This window comes from Myodes glareolus, chromosome 14 (genome assembly GCF_982192425.1).
Source record: "Myodes glareolus chromosome 14, mMyoGla1.1, whole genome shotgun sequence".
NCBI lineage: Eukaryota > Metazoa > Chordata > Mammalia > Rodentia > Cricetidae > Myodes > Myodes glareolus.
In genome coordinates, this window is record NC_142039.1 from 54,909,613 (window position 1) to 54,935,721 (window position 26,109).

A 26,109-nucleotide genomic window follows, 5' to 3' on the forward strand; every position below is an offset into this window, starting at 1 on the left:
TTTTCATTGCAAGGAAAGCCAATTTAATTTTGTCAAGAGAAGGTTACAGGATGGATTGCCACTGAAAATATTTGCCCAGGGACCATGAGCTATGATTAGAGAAACACAACCAAGATCCATAGTGTGTGGTGGCTGAAGAAGCACACATGGAGAAGCTACACAGGCTTAGTACACGCAGCTTTCTGATTAACCCCAGTGGGAACGCGGGTGTCCGTCTGCTGTCACTCCTCCGCACGAGGTGATGGAGCCAGGATGCACGATTTCCCAGGGTATCTAGAGTTCATCCTTTGCCTGGCGCAGGACAAAGCTGTGTAAAGAATCAAGGTCTCTACCTCCATTGTGCTCACCCACTTTTTCACCTCCTCGGAAAAGCAGCAATGTGGGATAGCCTCGTACCTTTAAAAGAGATGGGGGAAAAGTACTTTAAATCACACACAAATTGTTCTTTGAAAATTGGGTGGCAGGAGAGATGGCTCAGTCAGTAAAGTGCCACCCCACATATGTAAGTATGAGGACTTGAATTTGGAACTCCAGCACACATATAAAACAGGTTCTGCGGTACCCATCTGTAATTCCGATGTGGGAACTGAGTCCAGGAGTTGAGCCTAGCCAATCAGGTCTAGGTTCAGTGAGATCCTATCTCAAAAATAAGGTGGACAGTGACTAAGAAAGACATCAGACACCAGCTCTTGGGAATTCACACATCTATGAGCACATAGGTAAGGCCGGGGAATTCTGTGACTACTATCAGTAATACAGGATGACTGGGGTATGTATGGGGCTGGTTCCATGCCCATCACCACACAAGAATGAATATAAGTAGCCCATAGCATCCATCATATGCTGAGCACAGAACAAACTCATCAGGTAAATAGACTGGCATTCCAGTCATGGCCTTTTCCGAAGGTGGTTTAGGTTTATAGATTTCTTTCAGCTCCATCCTTCAGGATGTTATAACTGAATGCTGAGCCCTCAGGTGGTTAGGGCAGGGCACCAGGCAGGTGCTGGGCTGGGGGGGGGGGTCATGATGGCAGCAGCACACTTCTCTCAGCACTTGGCACTTCAGTACTGTGCACTAGACCCAGCAAGGCCCAGAGCTTTCTCAGTGGCAGAGAAGGCTGGCCTTTCAGAGTGTCCTTTATTTCTCAAATGGCACAACAAGATACAAGCCACTCTCTAGAGAGGCCTGGACAGAGTGAACTCATTCCGTGCTGCCAAATGACAGTCCCTGGGGCAGCGATCCAGATCTTCAGTTCTCTCCCCCAGGAATATGTCCCCCAGGGGTACCCACCGAGTACTTGCTGCAGATATTCCGTTCAGCAGTGCAGTCCACTTCCGCGATAGTAACCTCTGCCAAGCCAGGGAATTCCTTTTTAGAGAGCTCCTCCCAGGTAGGGGCCAGATTCTTACAGTGCCCACACCTAGAAGAGAATAGGGGCATCTATGCTGAGATCTGGGTCAAAGTCGGTCTGTTTCTCCTGCATGAGTCACAACAGCCTCAGAATCCACACGATCACATTCTCCCCCTGGGTACACATGACTGGAAGTCATGCCCCTTTGGTAACCTCTGGGCCCACTTCCACAATATGTAGAACAACAGGGTGGACCGTTTAGACAGGACTGCCTTGGTGTAGATTCCTTGATAACTTTAGCCACTTCTAAGAGGCCACAGCACAGTTAGGCCAAATCTTGCCTTTTGTGCTGATAGTCACTCTTTCTGTCCGTCCTCCCAAAGGAGGGTCTTCCTTCTTCACTAGCTGGACAGCCTGAGGGTTTGTCTAAATAAAGAATAATTCTAATGGCATTATGTGGTAGCATTTCTTTTTGGTTGTTTCTTTTCTTTTGTAGCCCAAGATGGCCATGAACTCAGAGTCCTCCAGCCTTTGCCTCCCTCGTGCTAGGATTTCAGGCATGAAGCATCCATATCAAGCTGCCTTTCTATTCAAGGGCAAAAGCTGCCCAAATCATGCATCATATCCTCATTAGCCTTACGCTCCCGAGTGCACGGAGTGGACAAGCAGCTAAGAGTGACATAGTGGCCTAGCATCTAACACTCTTCCTCAGACTCTGGTTCTTCAGCTGACTGTTGTACTTTTGAAGGTAAATTGATGGTGCAATTTTATAGCTAAAAAAAAAGAGGCTCAGGGCATCAAAGGACATGCGTAGTTCCAGCCATTCATGGAAGCTATCATCCTCCAGTGCCGGGCTATCTAGGTCTCAGTTTGTTCTTCATCTACTCTTATTCTGGTCCCTGAGGATCACATGGCAGGAAGGTTCAGGTAACTAGGTCATGTAATGAATGGCTTTAAGAGAAAGCTGAGCTCTCCTGAACTCTTTTTATACATCCATCCCAATTCACTTCCATTTCTGTTTGTGCCTAAGTAGATTGAGCTTTAAAGTAGATTAATGTTTTTCTCTATAAAATAACTGTTGCTAGACAAGGTACAGTGGCATCATTCCCTGCAAGATGGTCTGTGTAAATGACTCTTGCCCACACAGCTGAAAAGTATGCTGTGTGACAGGATGCACTACATAATATCTAAGATGGCCACTTACCATGGAGCATAGAACTTGATGAAGGTTATTCCTTGTGCAATGGTATCTTCAAAGTTCTTTTCGGTGAGTGCCAGCACAGTGCCCTTCAAGGGAGGAAGGTCAATTTAAAGACACTGATAAAAGAGAACAGGGTAGAAAGATGGAATCTGACCAGAGCCATCTACAAGTTATATGCAGGGCAGACACTATCACAGAGCTGCTGGGGACTGTGGGCAGTAGGCTGACGTAGCCCTCCAGGTCTGTTCTGCCTGTAACCAGCCCAGGGGCTTCAAGGACAGGTCCTATCCTCCAGGGCTCTGCAAAGAGGACCAGTGCATTCTAGGCTTGAGCCTATAGCTCCCACGTCTGCAGGAGCTACCTGCTAATGCCATCTTCCTCGTCCTGCTTATCTTCAAGCATTATCTCTTCTAGCCTTCAGCCACCGAGCAGCATGGACGGGACAGCTGGTTACAGTTACACCCATACCACGGGCTATGCATCCTGATATGCACAGTAAGTGTGAGCATGGCACCCGACGCAGGCTGGAGAATGTCACACAGGCATTTTAAAGCATTTCTATCTTACAGTTCTTCAGCAGCCCGGTGAGGGTGCCACTGTGGAGCACTGCACAGCTCTGTGCACTGCTGGAGACTCCCAGGCTGAGTGGGCCACTACCGTCCTTACGTCCACAGTAAGCAGCCATGCTCTCTGAGAGGCCAGATTAGTGATGGAAAACTTGGGTTATAAATAGCCATGGTCTATAAAGAAAGCCCCTGTGGTATGTAATTACCCTGCTAGAGATGACCATGGTGACACACAAGTTCCTCTAACATTTATTTGTATGTGGTCACACTTCTTAAACCAGTAACTTCAGGCTACCCATGACCAGTAAGAACACAGCTAAGGAACGGGCCCCTAAGCTTAAGGGAGGCCTCTTGCTGCCCCACTAGGGGTAGGGCCAACTGACACCACAGATTTTTCCATTTTCCATGGCCTGGGTTTTCAAGTGTTGGCCCCAGTGAGTCTCACCCTCTCTGCCACCACTGGGTAGAAACTCCAGAAACCTGAGTCAGCTCCCTAGGAACTATCCTCACTTGGGTGGGATTCTTAGCCTCCCTCCTTCTACCCCTACTTTGGGGTCTCCTCGTGTTTCAGAGAGCAGAGCCAACAGATCTCCCTACCCCAGCAGCTGCAGGTCATCTTCCTGAAGGTGACTGCTAGGGCTCCACCCTCCAGCTCCTATCCCTCCCCCTCATGGGCACCCCACTGCACTCCTGGAACTAGGTCCTCTCAGTGCCTGGCCCTGCTCTGAACACAGCTGGTTTTCCTGCCGGCAGCTGGCTCACAAGCGCCCCCCTCTGGCAACTGTTGAGTCACAGGTTCTCTAGAACCGCTACCCTGCACAACAGGCTTGTCCCAGCCTGCCACCTACTCACATGTTCTCTCATCCTTTCCTCCAGAGACCCACGCCCTTCACAGACTGGAAAACAGTTGGAAGGGTTTTTGTTGTTTGTTTTCCCTGGCACCCCATGACAGTACCTAGAATGTGTCTGGAGCTTGATAAACGCAGAACTAAAAAGCTAAAATTCTAAAACCCAAGATGCTTTGGGGCTGGAGAAATGGCTCAGTGGTTAAGAGCTGCTCTTGCAGAGGACCCAAGTTTGGTTATCAGCACCCATACTAGGCAGCTCAGAGCAGCCTGTAGTTCCTTCCTGTCTAGGGGTAAGATGCCTCTGGCAGGCACCTGCACACTGACATAAAATTATAAAAATAAATCTTAAAGCCCAGGACCCTTGAATGAGTAAGGACGGAGGCTGCCTAGACACACATGCAATAGTTTGTGATCCACTGACCAGGCCCTGTGCAGCCCGTCCTGCTGATCTCCCAGAGGCCTCTGCTTCAGGGTCTGAGTAGAACTGACAGCAGTCAGTTCTAGAGCGAAGAGAACGGGGCCAGGGCTGCAGAAAGGCTTCACAGAAAACCCTCGCATACACTGTCCCCAAGAAACTAGGGCAAAAAGGCAAACGCTGGAGGCTTTTGACCCCAAGGGCCTTCCCTCGGGATTTTCTCACATATGGCTCAGGTTTTCAAGGGAAGCCTCTGCTGACTTTGGCCATGCACAGCATGTAACAGCAGACAAGAGATCGTTCTGCACCGAGATGACTCTGAAGGCGGCAGGACCGTCTCCCTCCATCCTGACAGACACCCACCTTGTCACCTGTGGGCTCAGCAGCCAGCTCTGGGGCCTCTGAGGGCTCGACAGTCTCTGGGGCCACCTCTGGACCCTGCAGCTGTGACTCCACATAGTCTCTCAGTGATTCCAAGTCCCGCTTTCCCTTGTACTGATCCACCTGTCCAAGACATGGGCCACGGTGATGTTGTCAGCGTTCTTAGTCACAAGCCCGCTCACCCCATTGGTCCAGTTAGGCACCATCAGGGCTCTCAGCTCCAGCTGTGTCTCTTGTGGATCTGCCTGCTCCCATTCAGGTGGGAGGTAAGATTCCACAGCACACACCTCCTACCCCTGCACCTACACATGGGCTATACATCCTCAGAGTCTAAAGTACAGGCTAGCCATCCACCCATCCCATTTCCTTGGGAATTCTGAGACGCTGACCACGGGCAACGCATGGAAGGGGCAGAAGACAGAATCCCACCCCACTGAGAGCTAGCAGTAACACTGTTTCAAAGCCTGGAAGGTCTGTGTTCATTCCAGAGCACAGGCGGTGTCTAAGCCAATGAAAACCCGAGCTACCAAAAATCCCTCAGAACAGTTTGACAAATGTCACTTTTCCTAATCACTAGGTCTTATCAGTTAGGGAAGCACACACATCACACTCCACTAAACACATTCCTCCAGCAGTTGACAGCGGCCATTTCCTAACCCTGTAAACTCAGCACCTCAGCCGCAATGGCGAGTGGAAGTTATCCCCTCCACACAGGAGGTGAAGACGTACCTTCTTGCCATCTCGGAACCACAGCAAAGTGGGATAGCCTCGAACCTGGTTTTCTGAGCAGAGCCCATAATGCTGCGTGCAGTCGACCTGTGTACAAAGAACACAGCACCCAGTTACATTATCAGACAATTTATACTTTACTAAAAAAACAACAAACAACAGCAAAACGGGCTTAATTCAGATTCCACAGCATCTGTGGCAGTGTGCTGCAAGGTTTAGAAAGACTTTGCCTAGAAGCCATCCACACCACCACCCACACTAATGGCACACGGTGCCATTTGAATTCCACTAAAAAGGGCATGTTTAGGAAGCCTCGCCTGACACCAGGTAGCTGTGAGGGAGACGCTCGCCAGGGCAGTTCCCAATGCCATGGAAGCCTACTGTCACTTGTAGCTCTACAGTTTCAGATCAAGACAGGGGACACAGTTCAGTGACATGCATGGGTCCCTGTGCATGTACCCCCGGAAGTGGGAGCAAGCAGTTCATATTTAATAAGAACATCAGGTAAGTGTAGCGCTATAACTTGTCCCAGTAAGAATTACAGGAGCCATTTATTTTGGTGGAAACTGAACCCAGGTCCCTGTGTATATGAGGCGAGCACTCTACTGCTGAGCTACATCCCCTGCCCTGGCTAAAATATTTTTATTTTAAGATAGAGTCAGTAAGTTGCCACAGCTGGCTTTGAATTTGTGGCCCTCCTGCCTCAGACTCCAGAATAGCTGGGGTTAGAGACCTGTCCCATCAGGCCTGGACCAGATTACTACATGTAAATCAAGATTCTGCTTGCCTGATATTTTTAACAAACATTTAAAAAATTTGTATCAACACTAAAATTAGCCAAGCAGAACTAAGCCGTTTTTTAGTATGTCAATAAAGGGTTTAAACTATGTTAAGCTGTAAGGCGGCTGTGAGAGCCATTGAGGTGTTAAAATGAAGTCCAGGAAACTTTAAGCTAGGTCTGTGAGGGGCACAAGCACTCTCCAGGGTCCTGTCTAAAGTAGCTCCAAGTGCCCAGAAATGACAGCCCCTCACAGCCTGAGTCTGCTTGCGCATGCTTCTGCTACTGCTTGGGTAAATCACCTCCCATAAAAACTCGCAAAATAATCTGAAGTAAGGATACAAAGGCTGACAAGACAGAATGCAAGGTGATGCACTTAGGTCCACACTCTTCAGTGATGGAAATAATCACAGTACACAACTGGACAATGAACGCATGGCAGGCACAGGAGAAAATCCACACACTGTACACTGAGAATTACAATTTCCTCAGCATCGCCCCACACCAGGGGCCATGCTAAGTAGCAAATTCTCATCTTCATGACTACACACAATTCACCTTGTTTCCCTTCTGCAAAGTGGCAACTGAGGGGAGACATTACAACCATGGCCAGCCTACCAGGTCTACCCAACCAACCCCAAGGTTCTGCTTCTGACTCTCATAGCCAGATACGTAGGTCTGTTTCTGTATGCAAATTAGCCCTGTAGCAGAGTGGAAAGGGGAGATTTTTTTCTAGAGGCATTCCATAAAGAGTGAGGGTCTGGTGAGTGTCAGAAAAATCAATGAGTTTGAAAGCATGCAATAGTCCAGGAGCTGCTCTGGATAGTTCCAGAAGACCTGGACACACAGGAGTTGTTACACACTACTTCTGGCTTCTCTGTATGAACTGTGGATGGCAGTGCAAAGCAGGGCTCGCCATGAGAAGCTGTGCTATGAGCCTGTGCGAGCGCAGAACCCAGGACCCTTTAGGAGAGCCCTTGGCTGAGCTCCACGGACATCCAGTGCACATTCTACAAGGCTCTGCCCCGTATCTTTGCATAGCTCCAGGGCTGCCAACTCGGAATTGGCCATCCCTTCAGAATAAATCGGCCAAGGCCATAATTTATCTCTAGGCTGTGGAAAAGCCAGCAGACTCCAAAACCAGGCTGCCATCTGTGAGGGTGAAATGAATTGTCAAGTGGCAACACTAACTGCAATTAATAAATCAAGTTTTCAGCTTTGCACATGGAATGAATAATGGGCCACTCTGCTAATTAATCCAGCCCAAAGCAGACTGTTTCCAGTTTAACAAGGGTGTGCGCTTACCTTGCCAATCTTGACAGTTTCGGAATGTTCAAGGCCCAGGGCCAGCTGCTCCCAGGTTGGAGCCAGAGCTTTGCAGTGACCACACCACGGAGCGAAGAACTTGATAAAGTGGTCGCCTGAAGGGAAGGCCAAAGCAGAGAGGAAGGGGTTTGCATCACAAGAGACCAGATGCTGAACTGAAGAATACAGCTCTGTTCCCCTTGCCCACAGATCTCAAGTCCTTCTGGTAAGAAGGGACTCACCACCATGTATGTTTATATCTGAGTTCAAAACAGTAACTCCCAATCAAATCTGTCGTCTCTGAAGGGTTACAGAGAACCAACTTACACTGCGACAACTGGCAAAAAGAGAAAGAACTGTACATTTTCCCTGCCTCTTTTCCCACCCCAACTACAAGTGAGGAGGCCAGCACCAAGACATCTGAGGGGGGAGGGACCAGACAGTGGTCGTCGGTGCGGCTCTAATCACAGAAACAGACACCATAGTTACAGACAGCCATATAACCTTCCGGCATCCCAAAAGTATATACGGAGAAAACAAACCAAGGAAGCGTGTGAATCCACAGCAGAGTCCAGACTGGGAGTTCTGTAGGCCCGCGAACCATGTGCTCAGTAAACACAGAAAGAAATGCTGGAGAGCATATAGATCAGGAGAGCCTTACAGACACTCTCAGCCATCAATGAGGCTAAATAAAAGAAAGCCAGGAAGAAGGAAAAAAGAAAGAAAACTCTTAAGATCCATAAAATCTAAACTAGGGGTGGGGGGAGAAAACCATTAAGCTGAGCCATAACAAGTCAGATGACTAAGTCTGGTGTTTAGTAGCACACACCTAAACTATGAGGCCACAGGGAAAGGGCATGGGCCCACACAGGTGCCACAGGAGCGGATGGCAGAAAGGCCTGGAGGTAGGTGGTGCACAATGGGCTGTGGTTTCTTGATCTGAACAGCAGTCATGGAAGACTGTCTTAAAATTCACTAAATCCTACTTTTGCTTTTTGTGCTTACATTATATTTTGCCAAAAACCAGGTTTAAAAAAAAAAAAAAAACCTCCCAACTAGTTAAAACAAAACAAAACAAAACAAAACAAAAAACCACAAAACCACGTCCTCACAACATTATTTTCTGGACACGGGATTTTTAATCTGTCTGTTGTACTGTACACAGGCTGACAGCACCCCCAAATCAGGAGAGAGCCCCTAGTGGACATGAGGCAGTGTGATGGTGGCTGAGGTCTTCTTGCTATGACAATAATGTATTTCAGGAAACGCTGAGTCACTTATTTGAAATTATGAGTGACTTATTTTCAAGGCTAATCTTTGCAGACAAGTGGAGTACGAACCCTGGGCAGCAGGATGGAGATTGAATCCCCAGAAGCCAAGCAGCTCTGATGGGAAGCCAGCACGGACAGGAAGCCATAGCTGCCTTTTGAGCCTCAGTGAGCCCTGGAACAATAATACCATGTGGGGTCTGCAGGGTGTGTCCTGCAGGAGACACTTGCTCTGGGCGGGGCAAGGATTGTGGGAGACTATGGGAGACAGTCTATGACAAGGTGATTTAGATGCACATTTCAACAGAACCCAAGTTAGTGTGACTTCCCAGTAGGGGAAACTCCCAAGGTCCCATGGCTGGAGAGCTAGTACAGGTTACAGACCTCCTTCTAGTGGTAAGAAAAGCCACCATGAAAACTATTTTAGTATTACAGGTGGTCAGACTCCCAGCAGGCAGGCTTCAAGGGCAAGTACAGTCCTATGTTCTTTTCCACAGTGTGTACAAGCCAGTCTTCCAGGGGGGATTTCTCTCCATGGCAGCACTTGATAATGGAGCCAGCAAGGAAGCTGTGTTTGTTTTCTAGCCACATGTGCTTGGGCCAACTTCTGAAACGTGCCCATGCATTAACAAAGGGAGGCTTGTGTTTTATTCACAGTGGAGATTGTAGGAAGACATTTAGGATACTGATTCCAAAAAGGGAATATAAAGAACACCTAATTTGATTCATAGTTGAATAGTCCTATTTACATTGTTTAAACAAAAAATATGCCTGTTTCAGCCTCCAGCCAGTAAACATATGACCACCATAACGAGGGCTTTCTTATCCCCGGGTGTTGTACGCACCCTGTGTGCTCGCTCACAGCTTCAGTGTTGTGTGCCCCCCCCCACCAGTGTGCTCACAGCTTCAGGGTGTCGTGTGCACCCTGTGTGCTCACAGTTTCTAGTATGCTCACAGCTTCAGGGTGTCGTGTGCACCCGGTGAGCTCACAGCTTCAGGGTGTTGTGCGCACCCGGTGAGCTCACACCATTGGCAGGCAGGCCCACAAGGATGAAGGAGGAGGGGGATGCTATTTAAGAGCAGGCTTATTAAGCAACAGTTCAACTGGTGCTGAAGAGACAACAGGAGTTGTGACTTGATGTTGCTATGAGCCTTCAAATGGCAAGAGGAAATGCCAGCACAGAGCCCGTGGTCACCAGTTCCATCCTTACCTTGAGAAACATGCAGCTCAAAGTTGTTGGCCGAGAGTTCATACAACCCCTGCTTCAGTTCAGGGGCTTTGGGTGGTTCCGCTTCAGGCTCTGGTGTCTAACAAGAAGAAGCAAAGCAATTATCTGTGTGTTTGTCCTTGAGAATGCAGTTGACACGGGAGGTGACCTGTCTCTGTCCAGAACAGTCCTCACCTATCTATCTCACAGCTGTGCTGAACAAGGCCAGAGAGACAGGAAATCACCTCCACCAAGTGTATTAGCACCAAGCCCACCCTATAGGACTGAGGCTCCAGGGCAGCAGCCGTCATCCGAAACTCAACCAAATGAAGAAACAAGGTCAAGTCTGCACAACCCCAAGCCACACCCTCTCCTTGGACCTGGTCTGAGATTCCCCATAGAATTCAAGGGAAATTTCTAGTGAGCTGCTCTGAACAGGTAGGGGCTAATGACACAAAGGTGGATAAACAGGCAAAGTTAGAGGCAAAATCACAAGGGGTGACCTTCAGTTTGCACCGGGGGCAGGAAGAACAAGGAAGAGATGCTACCAAAGAGTGACAAAAAGTCAGTGATAGGAACCAAGAACCTGACAAGTCATAGCAAGGAGAGACATGGAAGGGATGGCCTTGTGAGCTAAACCTTAAGAAAGCAATTCACGTGACAAGGTTTGGGACAGAAATGCAAAAGACAGCAGGTAAGTGACATCCCAAGAGCCCCTGCTTGAAACGATGAATAGAACCAAGCCCCATATCTGCTACTTTTCCTGAGCATGCATGCCTGTGACAGTTTAATTTGTAAATGAAGCAAATGGGTGATTTAATAATAATGATAAAATAGAAATCACAACAATAAAAGTAAAAATGATTTAAAACTTGTGAATTGGAGAGAGCCCCGAGCAACTCCGGCCTCATTCCCATCACACCGGGGGGAGCCTCAGCTGGTCCAAGTCATTTCATCATCATAACCATGACCATGAGGCTGAGATCCAGAAGCCACAGCCCATGCCCAGAGCCACTGACACCAAGCCAGGCACCACAAGCAACAGAGGCCCAGACGACCTCACCACACAGCATATGCCAGTGGAGACCAGAAGCCATCCCAATGAAGGTTTGGAGAACAGTAAAATGGTTCAATGTAAGAAACAGATAGCATACTACCTATGCTACCTATATAACAGGAACATATAGCAGACTACCATAAAGAAGGAGCTGAGGAGTTCCTTCACAGTGTGGGAGACAGAGAGAGACTGTAGTTTGATGTTGCTGAAGCAGAAAGGAGACTGGGGGCAGCAAATGTTACAGGCCTTGATTGAGTTGCAATGCAAGGCATTAAAGACGCAGCAGACCATAACCTTCATGGACACTATCTGTCTTGTAGTGGTGATGATAATTCCCAGAATAGTGAGAATGGGGAGAGGAGGTCTGGGAGACCACAACACTAGCCCTGTCGCATGCGAAGGTTCCCACCTTAGTGCATGTGGGGAGTACACTGAACACACAGTAGTGACGGGGGACACTAACAATCAGGGTTCCGCAGAAGAAAATACATCAGAGACACAGAATACACATGGGTTACAGACTACAATTCCACAGGGCCCTCTGCACCGAAGGCAGCCTAGAGAAGATGGCAGTGAAGAGGAGAAGGGGCATTATGGAGATGAGATCAAAGTCAGCAGCCACCCCACTGTAACAGCCACTGCAAATTTACTTACTAATGCAGATGCCCAGAGAACCCAACACAGCAAGATGCCAGAGACGAAAGCAGCTGTTCTGCCAGTAGAGAATTTATCTGCTCCAGAGGCTGGCAGGGCAGGGCTAAGTAGATGGCTTACCATCTCCACCAGCATCCAGTCAGTCACCCAACAAGAATAAATGACTATACAACTCTAGTAATAAGAAACAAGGACCAGAGTTTGGTTCCCAGCACCCACCTGGCAGCTCACAGCCACCTATAACGCCAGCTCCGGGGGCTCCAACAGTCTCTTCTGACTTCCAAGACAACTGCACTCATTTGCACACACCTCCACACACACACACACACATACGCACCTCCACACACACACACGCATATGCACCTCCACACACACACACACACACGCATATGCATAGTAAAAATATTTTCTAAGAAAAATTGAGCAGGGCTGAAGACCCAATGCTTGCTCTCTGCCCCTCGACCACACACACTAAACCTCTCTGAGCTGCCTGTGCAGCACAAGCATTTTAATATATTTACCTTCAGGTAATGATAAACGTTTTTAGAAAGGCTACTTTTTCTCAACACATCTTTAAATGTTTTTAAATTGCTTCATATCTCGTCAAGTTGAAGTTTTCAAGAATGCGATTTTTAATTTAAATAAAAGTGTATGTCCTAGGTTGCTTTCTATTGCTATAATAAACACCATGACCCAAAACTAACTTGGGGAGGAAAAGATTTGGTTTAAAATTCCACATAATAGTGGATCACTGAGAGAAGTCAGGGTAGGAGCAGAGGCCATGGTTGGTTGCTGTTTACTGGCTGTTTCCTAATTTTCTGAGAAAGCGCCATATTGATATACAAAGGGGCACATGTGCTCAACTATGTTCATAGCATTGTTTGTCATGACCAGAACCTGGAAACAACCTCAATGCCCCTCGACCCAAGAATGGATAAGGAAACGTGGTATATTTACACACTGGAGTACTACACAGCAGGAAAACATAATGACAGCTTGAAATTTGCAGGCAAATGGATGGATCTAGAAAACATCATATTGAGTGAGGTAACCCAGACACAGAAAGGCAATTAGCACATGTACTTACTCATAAGGGGTTTTAAACATAAAATAACAAACAAACAAACAGAAAAACAAGCCTACAATTCACAATCCCAGAAAACCTAGACAACAATTAGGACCCTAAGAAAGACAAACAATGATCTAATGTACATGGGAAATAGAAAAAGACAAGATCTCCTAGGTAAATTGGGAGCATGGGTGGGGGGACCATGGAAGAGAGCAGAAGGGGAGGGGAGAAAAAAGGAGGGGAGCAGAGAAAAATGTATAGCTCAAAAAATCAATAAAAAAAAAAGCAAAAAAAATACACGTAGTGTTGGATTTCACATTGCCAGGAGTGTAAGCCACTCAAGAATCTTGTCGACTGAATAAATGTGGTAGTTCAAGTGTTAAAAAAAAAAAAATTCTTGCTTAATTCATACCCAGTCCTCTGAAAAAAGAACTTTCATAGAGAAAACAATACAGTTTCAATCTACATGAAAACCCCACCTGCCCCTGCAGCTTTTCAGCATGACAAACATGCAAATTCACCCACAGAAGCCACAGTTTGTGGCTTCTGGTTACCTAAAATGAGGCCAGCTCCTCGATATTACGGACACAGAAATGGTGGTTTCAAATGTGAGGTATGGAAACACTAAAGGAGTTTCTGATGAGCTGGGACATCCAGAGTGAAGAACACAGCTGCAGGGTCACACACCCTTGAAAGTGGCACTAATGAGAGGTGGCGCTCAACCCAGTGCTGGGACCACAGGCAGCCACAGTCCGTGCACAGCTCCGAGACAATAAAGCGCCCTAAGTGACCTGTTCCCACTGCAGTTGTACTCAGAACTCCTGTTGCTCTGACAGTCGTCGGAAACAGGAAACAAGGCAACGCTGGCTACTTTTCCAGTCCCACCAACACTGCATCACAAGCCATCAAGTCCACCTACCCTCATCTACCCATCCACATGCAGGACCCTTAAAGGAACTGTGCAGCATCATTATGATTTAGAGCAAAATGGAAGTTTCCGTATCAGCCTTAGTAAGTAACACTTACAGTGTTCTGATGGTGTCTACACACAGAGAGAAGAAGGAAAACACTTGAGCATTTACTAAGGGTTTTACATTATTAGTAAAGCCAGTTCAGGCCTGGAAAGCTGAGGATCAAGGAGCCAAGGAAAAGAGCCACACTATGGGCAGGCAGTGGGAGCAAGGCCAAGTGAGCTCCGGGAGCTGGAGACAGGAGCAAGCACTGGAGATTCAACAGGGCCTGGTCTTGCCTGTCTCTAGGTGGGCAAAGGCAGCCCCTGGTACAAATGCATGGGTGCGCATTGCACTCATGTGGAAGTGACACAGTGGCTATGTTACACAGCAAAAGTGTGTGTCTGTGCCCTGAATATTTACCAGTGACACCCCTGGATGGGTGCAGGAGGGATCAGAAGGAAGGCAGACCAGGCTGGCAAAACTGGGAAAATGGCACTTTCGTACATGTTTGAATACCTTCCTATGAAGGAACTGTGTTCAGGTTATTTATCAGTCAGCTCTGAGACAGGTGCTTAGCTGAATAGGAACCTGGAGATGGCGAGAGGCTCCTCTCCAGCATGGCAGTCCTGCCTTGCCCTAAATGGCACAAAGAAAACTGAAAAGTAAACCCATAAATCTGAGGCGACACCACCATTTGCCAAGGACGGCCACCATGCGGAGGGCTGCTATACACTAAAGATATTTGTAGCTTAAATGAAATAATTCCGGAAAGCATGAAAGTGGATAAATGTTATGGATGGCCTCCATGACAAAGTCATCTGCAACAGCCTCCAAGGACTGGGAGCTGGCTTGCCCGAGCCGCCATCTAAACAGCTCAGCATGAAGTAAAACACCTATTAAAGCTTACTAAACATCTAACACTCATATAAAAAAATTCATAGAACTCCAAAACAATTATGGCAAACTACTTAAAGGAAAAAGTAGACAAATGAAAGATAAAGTTATTGAACTACAAAAGGAGCAACCAGAAACAAGAGCAGAGATGTTCAGTATGGTGGTAAACAGCTATAATCCCGGTTCTGGGGAGGCGGGGAAGTGGGGGGGGGGACCCTGAGTTCAAGGTCAGCCTGGGCTACACACTGAGAAACAGTGAAGTAAACAAGAGTCAGTCACCTGAGACTTCAGATAAGAAACTAAAGACTGTTAGGAAGAACCCGTATCTGGTTCTTGCCCAAGGAACCAAGACTAGTTCAAGGGATCAGTATGGTGAACTGCCTGTTCCCAACAGTGGGTCAGAAATCTACAGCTGTCCTGACAACAGGACAACAACCCCACAGTCCAGTGAACAGGCTGTGGAAATTCCACCATTTAAGAACAACGATTCCCATTTACTCAGTGTTTTGTACTTAAGGAGAACATGCTTGGGTGCTATGCTATGTTTCTTGAGCTCCTCTGAGCAAATTTAAACTCATTCAGTCAACCAGAAGCAGCACAGGGAAAGATCTATTTACAACTTCAAAAAGAATTGTAAGCTTTCACCTTGCCTGGCCTCTGGACTGTAAAGGGAGGGAGGAGGGGACACTTACAGGCGGCTCCTCATTCAGCGTCTGCAGCATCCAGTTTTCCAGTGTTTCAAAGTCTCTAGGACCCTGGTACTTCACCGCTTCTTGGCCAGGCTTAAAAAACTTCAGGCTGAAAGAACAACAACAGATTAGGGAGAGCAGAAGTATACAAGTTCAGAGCTGCTCTGGGTTAAGAGCAACCCATGCAGTGAAACAGCAATGGATCTGCCAGGGGCAGGAGCCAGATACCTATCTGCCACTCAGATAGGACTTCAAAGGGAATCAAAACTGATGTTACAGGGGTTGTCCCAAGTTCCTAAACTTTCACACATCCGATGTTCTTCAAGGGAAATACAACTGGGGTGAAAACTTGCAGATGTATGCTGTGAGTTAAACCTGCCCTCAGTACTTCCACCAGGCTTCACCTTGGTGGTACCCCGCATCCTTCCTGGCCTCCTTGTTGCTCCTGCTGCCTGCGGGCCTCACTTAGGCTTGCAGCAGACAAAACAGTTTTGCAGAGCACTGTGGCAGATGGAATCCCAGTCCCTGATGGATCCCAACTATCAGGGCCCTCTACCTGCTGCAGTCTATCTGCTCACACTCCCCCCATTCACTCCAGCCCCCAGAGCTCCACTTGCATCCCCTGCATCCCTGTGGAACAGTTCCTCTGATGATGAGTATAAGACATCACCAGAGGATAAATGTCACACATGTTGGTCTTGGATCACTCCAGTCATAACAGGCCTTAGAAAAAGCCTCACAGTTTTTACAGTTGTCAAGACTGTATTAAACTTGTGGCTCCTGTCAGAAGAAGGATGTAGTATGAGGGCTGGCTTGTTGGGGTTTCTGTCCCTCCCAGTACCCCAACAGCCAGCAAGCAACAAAGAAAATCACACACAAGACTCCATAAGGTTATAAACTGATTGGTCCATTAGGTCAGGCTTCTTGTTAGTTCTTATAACTTATATTAACCCATTATTCTCATCTATGTTAGCCATAATGGCTCCGTACCTTTCTCTGCTGGGCAAGTTACATGATGCCTCTTCGGTGGTCTGTACAGGAGTGGCTGAGAGAGAGCTTCTGCTTCCAGAATACTCCCAGTCTCTTTGCTCCACCCCTACTTCCTGTCTGGCTTTCCCGCCTATACTGCCTGCCTGGCCAATCAGCGTTTTATTAAAATATAATTGACAGAATACAGATAATTCTCCCGCACCAGAAGGAGAAATGCAAGTAAGGGCTAGGAGCCCTCTAACACCTCCCGGAAATAATCTGGGTTTTGTGAGGTGATACACAATGTTCAGAAACGGATTTTTAAGATGGGATGTGTACAACTCAGGTATGTAGGTGGAGTGTCACATGCAGCGTGGGCTTCAGTGACACACCAAGACTGGCCTGGCGGCCCATAAAGCACAGAAATTCATTTCCTATAGTTCTGGAGACTAAAGTCCAAATTCATAGAGTAATACATTTAATGTCTACAGTGGCTTTCTGGTTCCCTAATGGCACCTTCTCCTTGTGTCCTCATGTGGCAGGAAAGCCAAGAGAGCTCTCTGGAGCCCCCTTAATAGCAGCTACCTTCAATACCAACACAGTGGGGTTAGAATGTCAGCATGTTTTCCCAGACAACAAACACCCAGCCCATTAACAGACAGGTAAGTTCCCTTTAAATGAAGGCTTTAAAACAGAAGCCTGAAAATGAAATCCCATGGCTACACAAGGAAACCAAACTACATGGTGGAGTTTGCCAAAGGGTGAGACAGGAGGATAGCAAATCTGAGGCAAGCCTAGGATACACAGTAAAGCCCTGTCTAGAGAAGAACTGAGGAGTGCTCGCTTAGCACACACAAGACCCGAAGTTTCCTCTCCACATCACGAAATGAAGGGAAAACAGTCCACTGGCTATATCTGGCAGTTAGAAGGACAGAATGGCCTTATGAAGAACATATGAGCGTCCTCAGGCTCCCAGAGACAATTCTCCTAAACTTACAGGAGGTTTACATCCTCACAAGTACATCCTAAGTTAGAACAACAGTAAGTTGAATCACTTAAAAAACATCCCACCCAGCCTAACAAGGGCTCAGGCACACACAGGAGCCTCAGGTGAGTAAAGTCACCTGACACCAGAACAATGTTTAATGTCTCCTGTAATTCACTGTGCGGAAAGCGGTGAGTGGAATGGCTGTATGGGGCTGCTTCTGCCCCACCATGAAGGTGAAGGATCACAAGCTATCTTATGTCTGGGACCATCTACACAAGAAAAAGCTGAGGTCTGATAAGGAGATTTAGGCACTACACTGTACCTCCAGTAAAGAACATATGAAAGCTAGGCATAGAAGCACACACTCAACATCCCAGTACTCTGGGGCCCTATGCACAAGGCCTAGAAACTGAGCTCCGGGTCATCCTGGAAACATAGTGAAAACCTATCTGAAACAACAGTCAGCAACAAAACCAAAGTCTAAGCCGGCTAAAGTACACTGTCATAATCAGAAAGGAAGCAAAAGCACATGCAGGTATAACCCCCTGCCTCAATGCAACCACCCTACGTAGCACTCTGCCTCCTGCGTCCTGTAAAAACCAAAACCAAACAAAAGTTTGTCCTTGGGTACTTCTGCAGGCCCCTAATCAACATGGGAATCCCTCTCAGACCACATTCACTACAGTCTGACTGTAGTAATTATTTCCAATTTCTTTAAACACACACACATCTGACTTACTCAGGGAGACTTGATTTTCTAAATAAGTCAGGATACAAAATGCAAGATGTTTTTAAATTTGTCAGTGGCATCCATGGAGTCCTGATGTTGCTGTTAAGCTTCTGCAGTGGTTGGTTTTGCCAACATGACACAATCTACAATCATTAGGGAAGGGAGCCTTGGTGAGGGACTGTCAGAGTTTAAGTAGTGGGCATGTCTGGGGGGAGGGGGTTGTCTTGATTACATTGATGTGGTAAAACATGCTCACTATGGGTGGCCTCATTCCCTAAGCCAGGGATCTTGAACTACTGAGTAACTGGCTGATCACGATCAAACATGCGTTCATTCTTCTTCTCCTCACTGTGGATGTGTCGAGATTTCCCCTCTACTCAACTGTGGAAGTCACTAGCTGCTTCAACTTCTTTCCACCTTGATTTCCCCACAAAGATAGTCTGTAACCTGGCATTCAGAGCTATAATAAACATTCTCCTCTTGTCTGCTTTAGTCGGCGTATTCTATCACAGCAACAGGGAACGAAGTTAAGACAGCTTCCCCGTCAGTAACACCCATCCTTCTCGTCCATTGTGACTCCAGTTTCAGCCTCCCCATGGCATGTTTTGTATGGCAGGCAGTATAGAGAGGAAGGGGGCACAGTCAACCCATTTCTATCGTCCCAGCACCCTAGAAGTACTAGACTCTCACCAGGTGAGTATTTATTTCCCCTGCTACTTATCAATGGCTTCTCCAGAATGTTTAAGGAAACCAAACAGAGTTCATTCATTTATTCACTTGTTCATTAATTCAGATCAGTGATGGAGTCTATGGCCTTGAGCTTTACCAACTGAGCTACATACCCAGTCCCATAGTTCACTTTAAATCTGTGCACTACACAGCCGAGAGTGAATGCTGTTTACAAGGTACACACACCAGGATCTTTTTCTCTCTAAGATCTGACTTGATACAGGTCTGAATGTGGTGCTTATCAGTAAGCAATCGCTAACACCCAGAATGTCCGGAAAGCCTTTATGGAAAGGCTAAATCTCAAATGTAGAACTCCACTGAAGCCCTGTGCTAATAGAAAAGCAAGGCGGAGGGGCACTGTTGTCACCCTTCGACTCAGGGGTCAAGTGATGCAGCCAGTGCTGCACAGCTATGGATGGCAGACCTAGGATTCCACTGTGGCCTCCACATTCCCTTGCTGCCTCTAACGATCAGAGACTTCAGACTTTATATTTAACTCCAGATCCTATGGATTGGTCAATTAAGTTATGTATAATATAGACTTGACTTGGTACCCCAACTGTAATGGAGTTAAGAGTTGAAGTTATTAAGAGTTCCCCTGCAGGTGGAAGGGCATAACCCCTTGGTAAACTACTCTCCCATCCCTCCACAGGCCACAGGGCCTGAAAGGGGAGACTGCTATCTATGAGATCTGCACCACAGTGGCTGCCTCTGAAAGACTCCACCAGACACGGTGTCTGGCCATGAGTCCATGTCCTCCCTCAGGAGGAGAGAGAGACAGGGATGAAAAGTTCAGTCACCCAAAAGCAGGTGCCGTAGAAACAATTCCACGACCTCTTGGCTGGAATCCCTAAGGCTCACCCACAGTGTGCCTTAATTTGATTGTCCCCATCCAAATCCATGAAAATTAGTTCCCATTGTGAGATTCCAAGAAGTGGGACAAGGTAGGACCTTTATGAAGCAATTCGGATTAGATAAGAGCATATTTCCAAGGCCATGACTCCATTAGTGATTTTATATGAAGAGACCCATATAAGCGAGCTTTCTTTCACACTATATGATGCCTTGTGCCACCTTGGGACTCTGCTGAGCAAGAAGGCCTTCATCACATGGAGCCTATCAATCTTGACCTCCAGACCCAGAGACTCAACACAGCCTTACTCCTGTGTAATTATCTAGTCTGCAACACAATTATAGCAACAAAAAAGGAATAGGATGTCCTCTTTCCTTTAAGAAGTCAGTTTGTCGGCCAACTTTCTGTTGCTTTCTAACAAGGAGCTGGGATCATCAACTTAGAGAGAGAAATAGTGTATTTTGACTCCCTGGTTTAGATGACTGGGGCCATGAGGTAACTTGAATTCGCTGCCTTTGGTCTGCACCCAGATAGACCCTAACAGACCCTCTTCTCACAACAGACATGTGTAGTGAGGAGCTGCGGGCAGGCCTGCTTTTCATCTTGCCCAGCTCCTGCATGGCTAGCTTAGCCCCGGAAATAACAACACACAAATTGTATTCATTTAAACACTGCCTGACCCATTATCTCTAGAGACTTAGTTACTGGCTAACTCTCACATCTTGATTAACCCATTTCTAATAATCTGTGTAGCACACCGGGAAAGATTCAGCATGTCTGACCTGGTGGCTAGCTCCATGGCATCTGCCTCACTTCCCTTCTTCCCAGCATTCTGTTCTGTTTACTCCGCCTACCTAATTTTCTGTCCTACCAAAGGGCCAAGGCAGTCTCTTTATTAACCAATGAAAATAACGCATAACAGAAAGCCCACTTACATCAGACATGAAACAAGCAAGCAAAAAAGAAAACACAAAGAGGGCTGAGATCACAATATCCCCTTCAAGGACACAATTTTGGTGAACCACCAGCCCCCCACGTCCTAAAGGTTCTAGACGCTCCCCACAGCACCACAGTCTGCTGGCCAGCCTAACACACGGGTTTCGGGGGGGATATTCATCCAGGGTGTAGCAGTCAGTCATCATTTGTTTACCCCATCATGTACACACCCATCAAGGGAGCAAGTGGCTGCCGAGAACCTTATTGCGCTCTGGCTTGTTTCCCCCCACCCCAACAGAAAGAGACCGAAAGCTAGTTGCAGAGGATGTAAAGACCTTAAATCAGTAAGAAAAAGAAGAACTGCAGTGGTGGTAAGAGTTCAAATCGAAAATGACGAAGTCTGAACGGGTTGTGCAAAACTAAGTGGAACATCACCCAGGGCTGGATCTCAGGCAGCTGGATCCCACCACTGCCCTGCGAATGCTCACTGTCTCAGAAACGGGAAAAACCAACAAAGATTAAGGCTTTCCCCATGCAAAATGCAAAAGGCATCTACCATAAACAGTGCTCAATATAATCTTGTCCTAATAGCAGGGACTACCTGCTCACACTCAGCAGGGCGGATCTATGAAGGAAGTTAGCACAAGCTCAGTTTGGGCATTCCTTGGTCACAGACAACAGACACACACATGTGGAAACCCCAGCACAGAGATAGACGCATCCTGTCTCTTCCTGCTTACGTGGGGTATCCTCGCACACCCTGGGCAGAGCACACGTCAGAGCTGGCTGTGCAGTCCACTTTAGCCACGTAGACCTTGGCATCCTCCATGCTGTTGTACTTGTCTCCCAGGTCATTCCAAGTTGGCTGCAGTCGCTGGCAGTGTCCACACCTACAGTGAGGTCAGAGGAAGAGCACATTGAGCGCCAGGTCCCAGGGCATCCAGGTTACCACCTCAGCCTTCTCCACATCAACTCCCCACCCTTGCTTTTCTCCAGATGCTGCCGATGGATAGCTCACAATGACCACATTCTCCATATTCATCAAAATTTTGCAGATTCCTGTCCTAACATTCTTTTTTGACCTCCATGTTCTGATAGTATCTCCTTGACTTCCAGCCAGCCTACAGGTACAATTACAGTATTGCAGTTTCCTGAAACTTATAAACTTGCTGTGCCCCCTGGAACTCAAGGCAGACATGGACCCTACCAAGAATTTCCCTAAACTCCACCTGGATGATTTCTGTTTGCCTTCAGATCTAGCTTGTGTATCATTTCTTCCAAGAAGTCTTCTTGTCTCTCAGGCTACTTTGTATCCTCTCTCTTTTCCTTGTTTCTGGAAGTCTCCCCTGCTCTCCCAAGCAGCTTATCGCCCTTCTGTAAACTGCTCTGTTATTTACAAAGACAGCTCTCTTCTACTACATAACCAAATGTACACAAATGCAAGGAGATCTCAAGATTAATCAGCTCCGCACCTTCTCCAGCTAGAAGTCTTAAAATAAATATAGTTAATTTTTTTATATTTATCTAGACAGGTCTTGGGTAACCAAGGCTGCCTTTGAGCGTTCTATGTAGCTGAGGATAACTCTGAACTTCTGCCTTTCTCACCATCACCTTCCAAGCATTGGGACTGGAAGTGTGCACAGCCACCCTCAGCCTAATGTGGTGCTGGAGATCAAACGAGGGCTTTGTGCATGCTAGGCAAGCACTGTGCCTTTGAGCTACATCCCCAGGGCGCCAATCATTGGTAGAATCAAGCATCTGGTATTGATTGCGTGAGTTTAGTTATACGCTCATCTTAAAATCATCGATCTTTAATACCAGCAAGGCCCTGACTTGCCTCTCTTCGCACCTTTTGTCACAGGACCTAAAATAAAGGGCAGTGCTGACTGCCGCCTTGCATTCTAATCTGTATACTGTACTACATGTGAGTTCTGAATGAGTGCAACTGCACAGCATTAAGGCACAGGGCTGGTTTTCTCTCTTATCAAATAAATAAGTGATGTGTGTTTATAACGTCACTGCTTGCTGGGCTGCCTTCTGAAGGGCTCCTTAAAAAAATGCTTACTTACAAGAGTGACAGGCACTGATAATTGGTATTGACTCAATAAAATCTGTGGTAAGCCTCTTTTTTGACAGAAGGCCTAACAAACATCGTAAGGTATCCCGAGAAGTCGGCTTCAAACTAATGTGTCTTCCCAGCAGGACTTTCTTGGGATGCTAAAACAAATCCCTGTTTTATAAAGGCCCAAATAAAATAGGGCTGGACAGAGCTCAGTAGTTAAGAGTACTTGTTACTCTTTCAGATCACCCTGCACCCACACCAGGCAGGTCCCAACTGTCTGAAGTTCTGGTTCCATGGAATCTGACACCCTCTTCGGGCTCCTCAGGGACCCACACACATGGCACACAAACAAACAGAGATATACACAGATACAGAAATAAAAATAAAATATATAAGCAATAAAATCCTAAAATCAGCATCATTTCCTTTTTCTGGAAGACCATCGGTGTTCTTTTTATGTATTTGGTGGAAGTGCCAAGAAAGCCAGCACAGCCCTGTCCAGATACTTGGTGTGCACCAAGTGCTTGGTAACTCCAGCAGAATGAATGGCGTGAAAATCCACACAGTGAAACTGTATTGCAGGATTTAACTTCTGTGAATTCAGCAAAGCGAGGGTTGGGGAAGAAAGGACAGTAAGGAAGAAGGGGGCGGGGGAGTTAAGAACCAAGGACTCCTTAAGTGTGCATGCAATCAGGCACACGGACTTGTGTTCCCCAGCTGGCCCACATTCCTGTTTGCTCTTCATGGCATCTGGGGCTTAATCAAAGAAAGCCGGCTTGGTTCTAATGGTGGAGCAGAATCCCATTATGAGATGCTGCTGGGTGACTGCCTTCAGGTGGCTGCCACAAGGGATTGTCAAGGGCCGTTCTGACATTACAGGCATCGGACTTCCTTGTTTTAGAATTAAATCCATCCTCTGCATCCTTGAAAAGGCTCTTAGGACAATACAAGATTAAAAATGAGGTTAAAGATTTAGTTTCCTGCACTCCAAATTAAACTGACCATCTGGGGCCATCACCAAGCAGGCACACCCTTCTGCACCCCAGGAACAGCGAGGAATCCACTGGTTCTATCGGGCTGGCATTTCTGGTTCAGAGTCCTTGTGGTTGAGACAGCCAGCTGCATTTAGAAGGTGGCCTGGGGCCAAGTCACAGCAAAGGCACCTAACCTTAATCTTGACCTTACTGTCCCCAGTTCAGTGTGACCCACAAGCTGGCACCACTATAGGCACCGCGCTCTGATGCTGGCACAAAAAAATCAACAGGACAATCCTGCAGCCACCAAGCTTAGAACAAACAGACACAGGTCAATGTTTTCGTTACATGGTGTCCTTGCCCCCAGTATCACACGTAGGCATCTAACATTCTAGGCAGGCAACCTGAGAAGTGGGGCCGAGACCCAGTGTATTCTTTCTTGAGTTTCATATCGTTCTTAAAAGTCTAATTTTAAAATCTTAGCACTCTATAGGCTGAAACAAAAAGATCATGAATTCAAGGTCACTGTAGCTACACAGAGAGGTCCTGTCTCAACCTCCTTTCCAAAGAACAAACATCTAGCTTTCAAAGGCCATGGTGGGCACCTACTTATCTCTGACATTTTTAGCAGAGTAGCAGGAAGCAAACAACTAAAGACTCACTTTGGGGGAGTAGTGTCTACCTAAATACAACTAAAAAAAAGAATTTACGCAATACCTATTACATGGACTGACAAAGACTAGCTGGTTATTTATTGGAAATATTCCAAAATTAAAATTCCACCAGTACTGCAGAGAGCCTAACTGTCTGTACGTCAATTGTGCTTAGAAAACTAAAACCCACAGACTTATTCCACTGAAACTGGTCCCAATTTAAGTCTTGTGGGATACTTAATTGGAGCCACTACTCTGAGCATACTCATGCAGACTAACTATTAACACCCACTGACTGTTGCAGCCTACCAGTATTTTCTCTCTCATTGGAAGCTAGAGCCAAGTCAGCTGTTCTCAGAAAGAAAACACTGTATCCATTCGCGGACTCTTAATAGATAATGGCTGTGAGCCAGACTGACCCTTAGAAGTTAATGTAACCCTAAATGAGTTGAAATGCAAAAATAACCCACTAGAGGGTTAAAAAGAAAGTTTCTACCACTTTGGAAGGCATAATCACTGAATAAGTCGTATTCCGCAGATACATTGTTCTTAACCGCTTAGCCCCCTTTCCTTAAGGAGCCCCTACCGAGGGGGAAAGTACTTTGCTCAGCAATAAACACAGTCAGCACACCCCCACACCTCAAGCGGCCTGCGGTTTAAACACTATCTGCTCTGGACCAGAGAGAACTTCCTTCTCTGAGCATCTAGGCCCAGTAGGAAAGAGCTGCTATGTCTAGAACAATTCCTGAGGTACAGTTCTCTTAAGAACGCAGCAGGGTGCACCAGGAAGCCCCAACGGGGCTTTTACATAAACTGTTCCACCTCACACTGTTCCTTCCAACTGACCGGGGCCCCAAATAAGCAAAGACTAGAAGGTGACAGAAGACAGCTTTGTCCACTCCAGCGTGCAGCGGGGACTCCAGAACTGGCACTAATTCCGAGCTCCCAGGGGTCGGGGAACCCCAACTCCTCAACCTAGGTTATCTCTTCCCACCCTCAACACAAAGAGTGGGAAGTCACAGTTTGGGAGGGCCTTAGATTTTTCAACCCAATCCAATATTGAAGGGCCAGCAGGGAGGACCCTCCAAGCGAGGGCACGTGGTCGCCGGGCTCCCACCGCGTCCGGCCAGCACAGGAAGTTTGGGGAGCTGGGCAGGGGACTTGTGTGTGTGTGTGTGTGTGTGCGCGCGCGCGCGCGAGCATGTATATGTGTGTGGGGGTTGGGGGGTCTGGGCTCCAGCAGTGCAGCGGGGCCGAGAGGCCTTTCCGGGTCTCCCCTCGGGGTCCGCCCTTCCTCGCGCTCCGCCCGGCGGCTAGCGCCACGTCAGCGGCGAGGCCAGGGCGCAGCGGCTCACGCCCCCCGTATGGCCCGCGCGGCCCCGCGCCCTCCCCTGACCCCCGGTCCGGGCCCCGCCAGTCTGTGGGAGCTGCAGTTACCAGGGCGCGAAGAACATGACGAAGTGCGCGGCGCTCTGGATCCCGTGCGTGAACATGTCGGCCGTGTACAGGTGCTTGGCGTGCGGGTCCTGCTCGGCTCCACCGTCCGCCGCCGCCTCCTGGGCCTGGGCACCCTTACGCGAGCCTAGCAGCAGAAGGAGCGCGGCCAGGGCCGGCAGCCCGGCCAGCGGCGGGAGGAGGCGTCCTGGGCGCGGGGGCATCGCGGCGGGGCTGGCGAGCTCTCGCCCGGGCCGCGGATCCCCTCCGCGGCACCACCTCCCGCCCCGGCTCCTCCCACGACCGCATAACCACGCCTCCACCTCAGAGCCCCGCCTTAACCACGCCCCCACTCGCCTGGGCACGCCCCATGGCCTGCCGGACCTCCGGGGGCATCTAGCGGCGTTCTGCTGA

At 47.8% G+C, this 26,109-nt stretch overlaps 1 protein-coding gene across 1 annotated transcript; it reads right to left on the reverse strand.

Annotated features, from left to right (window-relative positions):
- On the reverse strand, positions 1 to 26,109 carry Txndc5 (thioredoxin domain containing 5). Its single transcript, XM_085699404.2, has 10 exons — positions 25,699 to 26,109; positions 21,313 to 21,462; positions 15,371 to 15,476; positions 10,055 to 10,151; positions 7,576 to 7,691; positions 5,493 to 5,579; positions 4,746 to 4,886; positions 2,557 to 2,639; positions 1,292 to 1,421; positions 1 to 396 (listed from the first exon to the last, which is right to left on the reverse strand). Exons 1-10 carry the CDS (start codon positions 25,917 to 25,919, stop codon positions 274 to 276), a joined length of 1,254 nt encoding a protein of 417 aa, XP_085555530.1. The 5' UTR covers positions 25,920 to 26,109; the 3' UTR covers positions 1 to 273.